Raw genomic sequence first — 13,500 nt, forward strand, 5'->3', positions numbered from 1 at the left:
CATAACAAATTTCGTATTAATTAATCCATTCCATACGAAACATAGATTATTTAGTATTGATTTAAGATAAATTAAAATTAAAATAACGATATTTTTGAAATTAAAATTAAAATTATTAAAAGAAAGATTACAAATAAAAATTGCGAAATCAATACCATGTTAACTTAGTCAAAGGCGAAATTTCAATTTTGATTCACGAGTAGTTAGAACTGGTCTTAGCATTGCTTCTGGCATTGCTTATATATGCCTTCAAGTATCAATTTGGACTCGACATATTGTGAAATGTTATATGCTGAATGATTTAAAAATTAAATAAATTATTTGTAATGTTGATTAAAATATAAATTAAGTAGAAATCATTTGATTAAAAAAATTACTTTTTAAAAAAGTAATAGAAAGTTAAACCAAGCAAAACGCGGTGATAAAAATGAAATATGCCAGATACCAAAAACCAAGTTAGTAGAAATTAGGCTAGTGAACCAAGAGAATAGTCACGCTATGTTTTTAATTAAATGTTGTAGAAATTGTGTAAAGTGATTAATTTGGTTTAATGGTTAATAGTTTTGGTTTTATGCTTGAGGTTTTATGTTCAAATCCATTTCTTGAATTTTTTTTATTTTTGCTCTAACCTCTAACTTTAAATATCTAGTTTACCTATTATTTTTTCTCATTTATCGACAAGAATGAGTCTTTTGGTTCAGTAGTAATATCTTAGCTTACCCATAGGTCTTATGTTTGAATCCTATATGTGTAAAGTAAAAATATTTTTGCTATTCTTTGTCTGTGCCAACCCATATGGTCAGAATTTGAGTTAAATTTAAATTTTGAAAAATCTAATAGGTTAGGATTTGATGGGTAGTTCTTTTTTTAAATAAACTCGAGAAGTGTGCTCTTAAATTTTCTCTCACTCCTACCGTCCCTTTCCTCTTCTTGCTCACGTCAATTTTTCTTTTCTTTTTCTTCCTTTCCCTTTTTGATATGGTAAATTGTTGCACGTTATCATTCGTCGCCTTGTGCTTTTTGTTCGTTTTAGTCGAGCAAATTTGGGTGTTTTAGCATTGTGTTTACATAAACTTGTAAGTGCATTACTTCCTCTTCTTTTGGGTTATTTGTATGACTATTATTGTTTTAATTATTTAGGGTTCTAAAAGAAAGGTAGGAAAAGTGTGGCTGGCCGATTAGTTATGCATTGAATGTAAATTCGTTGTTTCTGATTAGGCGGAGATCGGGAGGCGATTAACCCTCCAACGAGCTAAGGGTTTGTAAGGCTGTTGTTTCTTTCAAGGGTAAGTGATTAATGCCCTATTTAAGGTCGAATCTCGGTGTTAAGGTCAAATAGTTAGTGTTTGCGATCGAAAAATGTTTGGATTTTTAGTATGTCGCTATTAATTCAGTTGCTTTAAATATTATTTTAGGGTTCGAAATTTTGTCGTTGTGTTGCTATTTAGAAATGATCAGGTGTGTATCTTCTGTCCTGAAAAACAACGAATGGTGCGAAGCTGAAAATTATTTTGTTGACACCACATGATCGTGTGCCAGACAGTGTGAGCCACACAGCCAATATAATTAATCTGCCTTATTTGGTGGCTCAGCCACGTATATTTGTTTCTGGCGGGTTATTGCATTTTGATCTGGCAGCTAGTTTGCATATATTCTGTAAAGTGACATATGATCACTTAACGGTGTGTGGGGCTGGATTAGTATTTAATACCCTGTGATGGTCGGAGATGGTATGTAGCGGATGGGGGTAGGATCTAAATCTGTATCTGTTATGCATCTGAATCTATATTTGTTATGCATTTGTGTCTGTATTTGCTTCCTAATCTATTAAAACATGTGTATCTGATTTATTGTTTGAACTAAGTTACACACTGAGCTCGTAAGCTCACTTTCTGTTTATTTGTTTTCATGTAATCCTCAAACATAAGACGGATTGGTGTGACAGGAGCTCGATTATTTATATTTGCTTTGGATTTTCCTTAACTTTGCTCAGTTTAAATTGTTTTGTTACGTTGGACTGTTTTGGACTGGTTTAATTTCGAATTTTTATATTCCTTTAAAAATTGTTTTAATGTTTTGGATTATACCAATTAATTCTATTTAATTAAGAAATTTTGTTGCAAAACTAAGTAATTTTATAAAAGTTCATCTGCAAAATTAATGAAACATTTAAGAGAAAGTTTTTCCTCAAACAAACTGGAATTTCATACCTCGCAAGCCAGCTCTATTTTCCTTACTATTCCAACATGGTTTTTGAATTTTTAAATGAATATGTAACATTTCCAAACCTAGTCATAACGTTTAGGCCGGGTTTGGAGTGTTACAGTAAATGCTCTTAAATATGTTGTTTAACTAAGGATGATTACAAATGAGGGGAGGGCTCTATTTATAGTTGAGTTCCCTAAATCAAACAATATAGATTGAATTACATCAATGACTGAGATTAATGTCTATCTACAAGATGATAGTCTTAAAGAATTTAAACTTTATACATCTTTATTCTTCAGAATTTACAATATTTATCATGGTAATTCTAGTTTAACTGAATCGCTCATCCATATGTTCCACAAATTGGGTGAGTTCAAGTAAATAAAATAAGCTTTATTTAATCAATTGATCTTTATAAAACGCTTTGTGCGCATTTCTCACGGGCTTTGACCCACGGCTTGTAACACACACATTGCCAAAGGTCCTTGAGTTCTTCCCTTAGCTATGTTTGTGTTTCGAGTTTTGCTGCAATAAGCTAATGTTTAATGATCTATATCACAAGTCTCCATTTACCGGCTATTAACTGATAGGCATAAAGGGTGCAACATGAAAACAATACGAACATGTACTTCTATGTTTCTCACAAAATTTCGAAAAAAAATTAGACATGATAACTTCTTCGACCCTTTAAATTTATAAAGAAAAATTTATTTTAGTATTTCATTTAAATTTTCATTTCTTTTAATTCTTAGACTTGCATTATTTGTCAAAGCACCCCTAAATAGATGAAAAAAATTAACATCTGTTAACTTTCTTAACTATTAATTATATTTTAAAAATTAAAAAATAATCGTGACATCCGCATGTATGCCACATTAGTAAAATTAGTAAGTATTAATATTTACATCCATTCGGTGTAATTTGATAAACAACCCAAATTTAAAAACGAAAAATGATGAAAAATGAATAACCAAAATGATTGTTTTTGTAAAGTTGAAAGGTCAAATAAATTATAATGACAAAAAAAATGTTATTTTATTATTATTATAGAGCTTAAGGTGCCATATCGGTTCAGTTGGGTACACAGCCTGCATCGAGCTGATGCAAGAAAGCTGTGGCATTACATTTGATAACTGAAATAGAAGGCGTCATCTCATTCTAAAGTAGTTATTGATGAGCCATTTTGACATATTTGGTACAAAAGAATTTAATCGCCATTTACCTTAACCACATTCATAGAGTTGCATACAGCATTCTGATCTGCAAACCTATCAAGCTCGGTTTGAATGGTTTTTACGATTTCAGTATCTTCTAGCCCCGGCTTCGGAAACTTTACATGAACTGATCCCTGTCTGATCGGCAAACTAGCCTCTATAAGTGTTGATTGCTGCTTTATGTAATTATAAAGTTGTTGATGGAAGGTATGGTCTAATGAGAAACAATTATCTACTGTTCCATTGCTGCTGTTACGTGATGACCCCGACCCCGATCCCGATCCTTCCTTTCGACAAAAATGTGGGAGAGATGAATAATCCATTATCTGGCATTGTATGAATCAACATGTCAAAATTTGTATATATATATAAAGGATAGCAAGAGCAATGAAGCTATTTTTCCATAGATCAGATTAAAACGAACTACAAAAGCATTTTGGTTCGTGTCGGTTGAAAGTATAAATAGGTTTTTAAAAAAACGAAAGCGTTCATCGAAAAAATGAGAATCAGGCAAATTTTAAGTTAATATATGATAAAATTGAATTTTGACCGCTCAAAAAAATGAAAAAAGATTTTCTTACTTTGAGTAACTCATCCCTTCCACAACCTTGAAGCACTTGAATTTTCCGCTTCGTCCTTTCTTGCAAAAGAGGTTTTACAGCCTGCCAACAGTTGCATTAAAGCATGATGGTTACGATTTGTATGCTTAGTCGAGAGAATGAGGGTATTAACAAAAACAAAAACCTTCCAACACGCCGAAAATATGTATGGCGCATTGACAATATAATACGTCCCTGTCTTCTCGGGATAATTCAAGTCGTCAATGGTAGCTATAGTACTCAATAGCTGCATTGGCAAATAGGATAAGAGACCGATCAGAATTAGAAAGAGGTGGCTTAAACTTCGATGGCATTCGTATACTGAATCATGCTATAAAGCGTACCTTTATTTGGTTCAACGCCGAAAGTTTCAAGCCAGTCATATCCAAGATTTTCAAACAAGTGCTAATATGTCGTCCATACTTTTCTGTGGCCGTAGGCTATAAGAAAAGCGACATATTATGTTTATATAAGTTTTGTAAGCGAGGATATAAACGAGAAACATCACATTGGCAGAGCCATACTCACCAATACTACACGATCTCTATATTCATTCATTTGAATGTGTGATTGTACATAGTAATTCACCTAAAACCATAAAAAAGGAATTGATAAACACTCAATACTGTGTCTATGCATAATTTCTTTCTGACATCAATACTAAGCATGAGTTTGAAGAAAAGAATATCGTGTCCTTACGGAAGCTTTATCGTATGTGCTAAGCCCAATACCAATGGCAATGACAGGATGACCCTGAAAATGTCAAAAGGCATGAAGCAGTTAATCACCAAGGAAGCACTTTAGAATGTAACAGAAGTTCCTTTCTAAAAAATTATTCCTAGTAGACATATGTTGATGGCAAAACAAGTATCAAGATAAATCCTAACGAAATAAGTAAATACCTCCTTTGAGTAACCCGACACTCCTACTAGTTGAGAATCTCGCACCGCTCTATATAAGTCAACGGGGATAATTGGTTTCTACATGATCGAAGAAAAGTAAATGAGTTCTCGAAAGAATACTAAGAAAAAGCACGGTTTTGCAAAACATTTGGTATCAGCTAGTGTATGAACGGAGAAATTCACCGATAATATGTTGTCAATCTCATTCTGTAGTCGCCATTGTAAGCAATCAATTAACTGGTGCAGGCAACGAATTACGAATCAATAAACAAAAATGAAAAGAGAGATCTTGATTCTCAACATTTAATATAACTTAGTGCACAATATTGAATCTCACCATTTTATGAGCTTTCTGAACATTCCAATCTCTCGCCTTGAGAAACCGGACTAATGTTTCAGTTGGATATCCATGATGCATATTCTGCACACCAAAGTATTTCAGCTTTTAAATCACATACAGGCAAATCATAGTACAAATCATGTATGTAAAACCATGTAGACATAAATCGAGGAAACGGAACACCTCTATCGAGGAAATTTGCCTTTTTTATTATACAAGGGCCTTCATGGTACTTTTACCTCTATAGACGATACTTTGTGATATTAGCTCTCGAATGGTTAAATATCAGATCTACACAAATTGTTTAAGGCGATCATTACAACTACATTGCACACATCATTGTTGAATGATCACTAACGAATCACAAAAGATCAATCTTATGTTACTCCGGCTCTTCATTTTTCCCATAGTATCCATGTCCGCCACATATTCAAACATAGATATAGGAGTATACTCCTCAAAATATATGAACAAAATTAAGCATACACAGACCCGAGTAGCATAGTATTAAATAAGGCTCTGTTTACTAATGTGATAAGCACGACTCAAACGCAGGTCACACTTGGGGCGCGAAGACCCTATCGATATATAAAATTTTAACCCCAAGCCGAAAATCCAAAATTTTTAACTTTTGTCCTTTGCAAAAGTGATTTTTGGGAAAAATTATTTTCTTATCCTCGTTATTTTACAACATCATATATAAAATCGATATTTTATTTTGGTTAAAATATGTTATAAATCCTTTTACTCTTTGTAAATTTGAAATTTAATCCATGTACTTTTATTTTTAAGAATTTAGGCCCTCTACTTTTCAGATTTCAAAATTCAGTCCAACTGTTAGAGGTTCATTACAACCTCATTTCTTTAGTTATGTTGCTACCAAGTGAGTATTTAATCATCCCCAGAAACTAGCAAAACTGTGAGAAAAATAAAGTTACAAACTGAATCAACTACAACTTCACATAACCAAGAAGCTGATACGAATCAGATAGATCAAAATCAACAAAGAAAAGTAACTGTTAAACATGAAATAGCAAACCCCAAAGCAGTCAGATCAAGTTCACAGCACAAATTAGAGCTCTTTATCTTAGTATCCCAGTACAAATTCCAAAAAGAAAATCCATGAAACTTAAAAGAAAAGAGCTGACCTGAAACGTGTTCTTCATCTTCTCGTCAACTGTAAGTCAAATTTCCCAACAAGATAAAATATGTTAGTGATTTGTAGATTCAAAGAAAAGAAACCCAAGAAAGAACATATCAAAAAGATGATATTTTTTAATACTTAAATCTCACCATTTTCCATTAAAGACAGAAATTTGTTGATGGCTTCTTGATGATGACCATTGTTCATTTTCTTTTCTCACAAATGACCCAAAAAAATAAAGAACAAATTCCGATACCAAAAACTAAAACTTTAACTAGATTTGGGAGCTTTGGTTCTACCCACTTTCTCCCTCTTTCTATCTTTGTAGCTTCAAAGTTCGAAATTTCAAGCTCAAGAATCTTCAAAGGAAGGAAAAATAAGAAAAGTAGAAGACTTTTTGAGAGAGAGAAAAAAACAATTAAATGGTTAAAATATGCTATTAATCCCTATACTTTGATAAATTTTGAGATTAAGTCCTTGACTTTAAAAGTTAAAAATTAAATCCCATTACTTTTTTAAATTTAAAAGTCTTAAATCAATCATTATAGTCCTTTTCCAAGTTCAAGAACAAAAAAACTTAACTACCAAGTTTAGATTTTAAAATAAGTAAGAAAAAGTATAAATGTTAAAGTAGATCTAATTGTTAGGTTTAATGATTAAAAATTATATAAACCATTAATGTTATTAACTTTCCTTTGATTAGAGTTATTTATGGATTGAATCGAAATTCAATTTAAAAACTTTTTTGATGTTGAAACCTATTTTTAGACCAGATCAAACCTATAAAACTAAATAAGGGCGGAACCGAGCCAACTACTCGACACCTTGTACTGGTCCACCCTAGGGGATGAAAATTTAAAAATTTCTTTGAAAATATTTGTAATTTTAATTTTTCTTTTTCTGGGTTGATTTGCATTAATCATAAACTATTATTAATAATTAAAATCTAAGCCTGATGTCTATTCACATTGTCAGTTAGCATACATTGATGGATCATCTTCCAACTTTAACTTTTTTCTTCTTTTCTTTTCTTTCTTTCAAACAACTTTTTTCTTCTTTTCCAAACAGCAAACAATATATTGGCTTAATTCATCAAGAGGCCCTTAAATTATTGACTTTGTTTGAGTTAGGTACTTAAATTATTTTTTATCAATCTGGGTACTTGAACTTTGGTTCCGTTATTGATGTAAATACTTGCCATTAGAGCGGTAAAAAAAAAGTTTCAGCCAATGAGATTGTGTCACGTCACCGCCCCCATTAAATTATAATTAAAATAATTCTATATTGATATTTATATTAAGAGAGAAATTCATTTATACCGGTATAAAATTTAAGTAATTATATACCTTTCTGTAACTTTTTATACAATTAATAGTCTAACAATCCAACCATCATATTTCATGCTCTATTCACGTGGATCATGTATGTCAAGTTTTATATAAACTAAAATATTCTAACTATCCATTTTTTTTAAAAAACTTTCAACCATTAAATATAAATTAATATAGACAATATATTAGATCGATATGATAGAGATGTCAGATTGATTCAGAATTTTACATGTATGAAAAGTACAAATATATTGATAGGTCAAGTCTGATATAATTATATTAATATTAAAAAAAACTTCCCCACCTTCCCCCTCCGTCCACTATCCCTTTCCCTCTCTTCCATTGTCCCTCTCCCCTTTTTCTCTTTCTCTTCAGTGATTTTAGTAATATGACAGAAAGTAAAAAATATATCTTGTCAGTTCATAAGTTTCTTCAAACTCGTACTTTTACATATATTGTAGATAGATAAATATTATTGTGAGTTAAATCATATGAAATCTAGAAAAATGTGTTTGATAGGATTTGAACTCAAAATAACACATTTTTCAATCTCTTTACCATTTCAACTAAAACTTCATTTAATCTTTAAATATTTTTTTATAAATATATTTGTTATTTAATTTTTTATAAATATATTTGTTACATAATTTTTTCACTCATATCGTGGGTGCTTTTAAACATGATTCTTTTGACTTGTCAAAATGATTTTTTTATATAATGCCTATTTTTACCCATAACTCCCCCAAACCCTTAAATCGGAGGGAAAACATGTTTAAGTACATTTGAACAGTTCAGCAGAGTGGCAAAGGTTTTTAAATTTTAGTAGTCTTGGTTTGATTTAAATTACTATTTAATAATATTTGTTAAAAATAAATTTAATTGTAAAATTATATTAATATTTATATAAAAAATTTATAATTTTGATTCGAATCTAAAACTTCAAATCAAGTAATTCAAATTTGAACTTGATCCAATTCAATTTGATCATTAAAAAATTTGATAATCTCAATTTGTCCAACTAGAGCATAAAACAACTGAACTTGAAATAATATAAATCCAAAATGATCCAAACCCTAAATGACTAAACAAACAATCCAAAATTACCTAAAATTAGATATTACATCATTTAAACCCAAAAATAAATTAAATCCCTAAATATTTAACTCTATCCTATTTATTAAGTTAAAAAAGACTTCAATTTTCAGTAATTGTCAGTACCATATTGGTAGATACGCTATTTTTATTAGAATTTATACGTATAAGTATCATTCTATATTCATGTATTGTTTATATTTATCGATACTTTTTATAAATATTTAATATATGTATAAAAAATTTAAAATATCAAATGAATGAAATTATATAAATTTCAAATATAAATATTCACCAATTATTCAAAATACTTATAAATAAATTTTACAAATAAAAATTCACCATTCAACAAATCCAAAATAAACACAAATTTTCCACAACAAGATCATCTCATAGTGAGATGAAAATTTCATAAAAGCGTACACATAATGTGGCGCCCCAAACCCGGCCGGGACGATCTGACCTGAAGTTCGAGCGTTACATTAGCCACCGAAGTGACTCTCCATTAAAACACTACGAAACACGCCAACCAACCATTCACACCACACATTTGCACATAAATCATATTAGAAAGCAATCATAAGTGCATGCCTTTCTAAAAACAACCATTAAAATTTAGCACAAAAATTCAAGTTTTAAGCCACATGCGAACCCACTTCGCGGCAAACCCCCATACGGAAACTCTAGCAGCTCGCAGTCACCTAGCGAGCACTAGCTCGCGATCTACCCGTGAACACTCAGCTCGCATCTAGCCCCGCTGTAATAGCCTGAATTTTTAGTGGTGTCGGAATGGTGATTCGAGATCACTAAATCTGACAAACGAGTAGAAAATATTATAAATTTAGTAAGTATAAGTTAAATGTGAAGTTAGGAAAATTTTTGAAATAGTGAATAGTGTACTAGGAATAAATATTAAAATAATTAAAATAAAAAACGAGGTATCGAGACCTCGAAGATTTTAAACCGAGCCATAAATATTTTTAGAAATATTTATAGAGTGTCATTGAGTTGGTATTAAAGTTTCGTTAGAAAATTTTAACGTTTGGATAGTTAATTAACTAAAAAGGACTAAATTGGGAATAGTGTAAAATTTGTTAAATTGTGATTAAATAGCTTAAGTGACTAAAGTGGAGGGATTTAAAAGGCTATTAGGCCCAAATTATATGGGCTGGACGGTTGGGTAAGAAAAATCAGCAGAATGTAAGGAGAAACAGGGGCAAAATTGGAAACTTAACAAATTAAACATTTAAAACAAAGACAAAAGTGAAAAATCTAGAGATCTCTTCACAATTTATCAGCAAAAACGCCATAGGAGGTCTGGAATAAGCTGGTTTTTCATATTTTTGAATCATGTAAGTTTAATTATTGATTATTTCTTCTAATTTTGTGATTTTGATACTTTTACAATTAGGTCCAACTAATTATTTCATTAGTTTTTGATTCCATGGCTGATTTTGAAAGTTACCATTGATTAGTGTTGGATTTTATGATGAATAAACATGAAATTGAAGCTTTAATTTTGTTATATGATGATTTTATTAAGTAATTTTGATAGAAATTGATTTTAGGGACCTAATTGTGAAAAAGTTGGGAATTAAGGTTTGGTGTTGCGGTTTTGAGTATGAAAGGCTATGTAGTAGTCTAAAATAGTTGGAAAAGGTGTTAATTGAGAAAAATTAGATCAATTGAGGGGTTAATTGAGTAGGGATCAAATTGTAAAAACTGTAAAGTTTGGGGTAAAAGTGTAATTTCGAAAATTAAAGGGCATAAATTGTGAAATGAATTAGAATTGAATTAAATGCTGATGAATGAATAAATTTGCATTTTAGATCGAGAACCTGAAACAAGTCGAGGAAAAGAAAAAGTAGCCGATTAGTCCCTGAACTTTTACAAATTCTGCAAATCGATCCAGGTAAGTTCATATGGCTGAAATTTAATGATTAAATGTTAATTTCATGAATTATACAATGTATGGTGAAATGTATTTATTGTTGAAATGAGAATAAAATAAAAATGTGAAAATCGAATAAATGATCAAATTAAGTGGAACGTCGGATTTGAGTACTTCTGATCAAGTGACAAAGTGATAAGTGGTAGTTTTAGCTACACTTATCTGATCAAGAAACAAAGTGATAAGTGGTTACACTTATCTGATCAAGAAACAAAGTGATAAGTGGTTACACTTATCTGATCAAGAAACAAAGTGATAAGTGGCTACACTTATCTGATCAAGTGATAAAGTGATAAGTGGTAGCTTCAGCTACACTTATCTGATCAAGTGGTAAAGTGATAAGTGGTAGCCTAGCTACACTTATCTAATCAAGGACAAGTGATAAGAGGTCATATGGCAAAGTGAAAGTGAAGTACTCAAATTTCCATAACCGTTCCTTAATTTTGATCAAGGATGGTAAGTGACAAATGGGCCCAAAGGAATTATGGTAAAAGAATAAGTAGTAGTGAGTTTATACCAAGGAACTCACCAAAGATTGTGGTTGACAAGTAAATTTAGTAATGGTGTATATTGTATAAGTGTACAAGTGTCCGTAAGATTTATGTTTTATGCCTATGAACTTACTAAGCTTTTCTATAAGCTTACATGTGTGTGTTTATTGTTTTGTAGATTAACGTATTTATACATTCGGAGGATCGGATCTACATCAAGAATCACACTACCCGGATATACTCCGTAGTTTATGTTAAGCAACTTTTGGATTTATATGGCATGTATAGGAATTGAAGTAAAAGTAAATTTGAATGTTATGGTTGCGTTAGATATCAAATATATACATGTTTTAGTTTGAAATGGTTGATTGGTTGAACTTCATTAGTATTTAAATGAAGTAGATGAAATCTTGGAATTGGTTGTGATTTGAAATTTGCGGGGAAGGTTAGACAATTATAAAGGGTTATATTGAATTTTTTAAAAATTGCAATGGAGCAGTTCTTGGACAGCAGCATTGATGTAACTTTTAAAAATCACCAAAAATAGTGGAAATAGAATTAGAAGTTGAGTGAGATATGAAATTAAAGCTGAAAGAGTCTACTTTCATAGGAAAGAAGTGGAGTAAGCAAAAGAATTATATACTTTTAGATATTTGAATTTTAGTGAAACAGGGCAAGAATGTTTTGAAGTCCCCTGTTCTGACTTTAGAAATTCATTAAAAATTGTACAGAAGGAATTTTGAGTTATAATTTATATGTATAGACTCATTAATGAGTCTATTTTCAGTAGAAATAATTTTAATCACCATATGAAGCCTTTAATAAGAGATAATTAAATTTTAGTGATGAGTGGTTAGGATAGTCGATTAGTGAAACAGGGAGACTTCAACTAATAAACTGTACTAATTGGCTAAAGAAAAAATTCTGAAAAATTTATGGTGAATAGATATATGAGTCTAGTTTTATGGAAAATTTACGGATCTAAATTTTGAGTTTTGTAGCTTGAATTATAATTATTTTAGTGACTGCTGTACAGGAGGACAGCTTTATTATGAATGATGAAATTAAATTTGAAAGTAAATTTTATGCCCGAACTTTTAAGTTAAGTCAAGTAACGCCTCATGCTCGACTCGGCCATGGTCTCGGGTAAGAGGTGTTACATTTTAGTGGTATCGAGCCGGTTTAGCGGTCCTCGAATATGTGTGAAGTGTAAAGTGTTTAGAAATACATGCCATATAAATCAGTGATAGTGTGATGTGTATGATCCGATCTAATCTTTGTTATTTTTATAGATACTCTCGATTATAAAGATGTCAAATTTACCTGAACGTCTTGATCAAGAAGAAGTTAACGATGAGAGCATGAATTCGAACAAAGAGCAAGCGGTGATGTTCGATTTCCCAAATGCGAGAGCATGAATTAAAGAATATGATTTATGGGATTATGAATCGGTGGTATCTTGAAATGAGGCAAGAAAGAAATTAGGTGAACCACCTCCTCCCTATTGCTCCATCGATGGTACCCCGGTTGCTCCTCCACCTCCTACAACGATTGAATCTAGTAAGCGTTCTCCATTGGAAAGGCTTAGAAAACTTGGAGCCAAGAATTTGGGGAAGGATGATGATGATCCCGTCAAAGTGAATATTGGTTCTGAGTTTGATAAGAATTTTAAAGAAATGGCTTGCTCACCGGATGACTATTTGAGATGTCTTGTGTCTCTCATTGAAAGAAGAAGCTTATAGTTGGTGGGAGACGATCGAGGTCATGGTTCCTGAGAGAAAATTTCTTGGGAATTTTTCCAAAATGAATTTAAGAAGAAATATGTGGGCGATCGGTATTTGGATAAAAGAAAAGGAATTTCTCGACCTCGACGGGAAATAAATCGGTAGTGAATATGAAAGAGAATTTGTCTACCTCAAAAATATGCCCGAGACATTGTACCTCTTGAAGAAGAAATGTGTATCCGGTTTGAAGAAGGGTTAAATGATGAAATTAGAATGATGATTGGGGGTAATGAAATACGAGAGTTCGTTGTTCTGTCAGACCGTGCTCAAAAGCTTGAAGAAGTATACAACAGAAAAATGCAATGGATCGAAAAAGTAAAGAGCCATTCAAAGAGGTGCTTCTAAGTCATTTTGATTTTCCTGAAGAAATCTAGAGAAGAAATTAATCGAACTACATCGATTATCGGGAGATCGGGCAGAGATAGACCAAGACAATCGATTTCG

The 13,500-nt window shown here is 31.4% G+C and overlaps 1 protein-coding gene and 1 long non-coding RNA gene across 2 annotated transcripts; one reads left to right on the plus strand and one right to left on the minus strand.

Annotated features, from left to right (window-relative positions):
* Nucleotides 1-804: 804 nt before the first annotated feature.
* Nucleotides 805-1,983, plus strand: LOC105768576 (uncharacterized). Its single transcript, XR_001125864.2, has 2 exons — nt 805-1,076; nt 1,219-1,983. It is a non-coding gene; the product is annotated as an uncharacterized LOC105768576 (long non-coding RNA).
* A 1,241-nt stretch (nt 1,984-3,224) lies between these two features.
* LOC105768577 (SEC14 cytosolic factor) lies at nt 3,225-6,775 on the minus strand. Its single transcript, XM_012588562.2, has 11 exons — nt 6,557-6,775; nt 6,412-6,440; nt 5,261-5,344; nt 5,107-5,160; nt 4,924-5,001; nt 4,721-4,774; nt 4,550-4,609; nt 4,366-4,461; nt 4,167-4,268; nt 4,004-4,084; nt 3,225-3,748 (listed from the first exon to the last, which is right to left on the minus strand). The coding sequence occupies exons 1-11, from the start codon at nt 6,612-6,614 to the stop codon at nt 3,416-3,418; spliced, it is 1,029 nt and encodes a 342-aa protein (XP_012444016.1). The 5' UTR covers nt 6,615-6,775; the 3' UTR covers nt 3,225-3,415.
* Nucleotides 6,776-13,500: the final 6,725 nt, after the last annotated feature.

This window comes from Gossypium raimondii, chromosome 5 (genome assembly GCF_025698545.1).
Source record: "Gossypium raimondii isolate GPD5lz chromosome 5, ASM2569854v1, whole genome shotgun sequence".
Classification (NCBI taxonomy): Eukaryota; Viridiplantae; Streptophyta; class Magnoliopsida; order Malvales; family Malvaceae; genus Gossypium; species Gossypium raimondii.

Excerpts from the sequence above, each read along its gene's own strand:
- LOC105768577 (XM_012588562.2), bottom strand. The coding sequence starts at position 6,614 with ATGAACAATGGTCATCATCAAGAAGCCATCAACAAATTTCTGTCTTTA. Across the intron at positions 4,775-4,923 it reads TGTCGGGTTACTCAAAGGAG|GGTCATCCTGTCATTGCCAT; the intron begins GTATTTACTTAT and ends TGACATTTTCAG. Across the intron at positions 4,085-4,166 it reads TATTTTCGGCGTGTTGGAAG|GCTGTAAAACCTCTTTTGCA; the intron begins GTTTTTGTTTTT and ends AACTGTTGGCAG.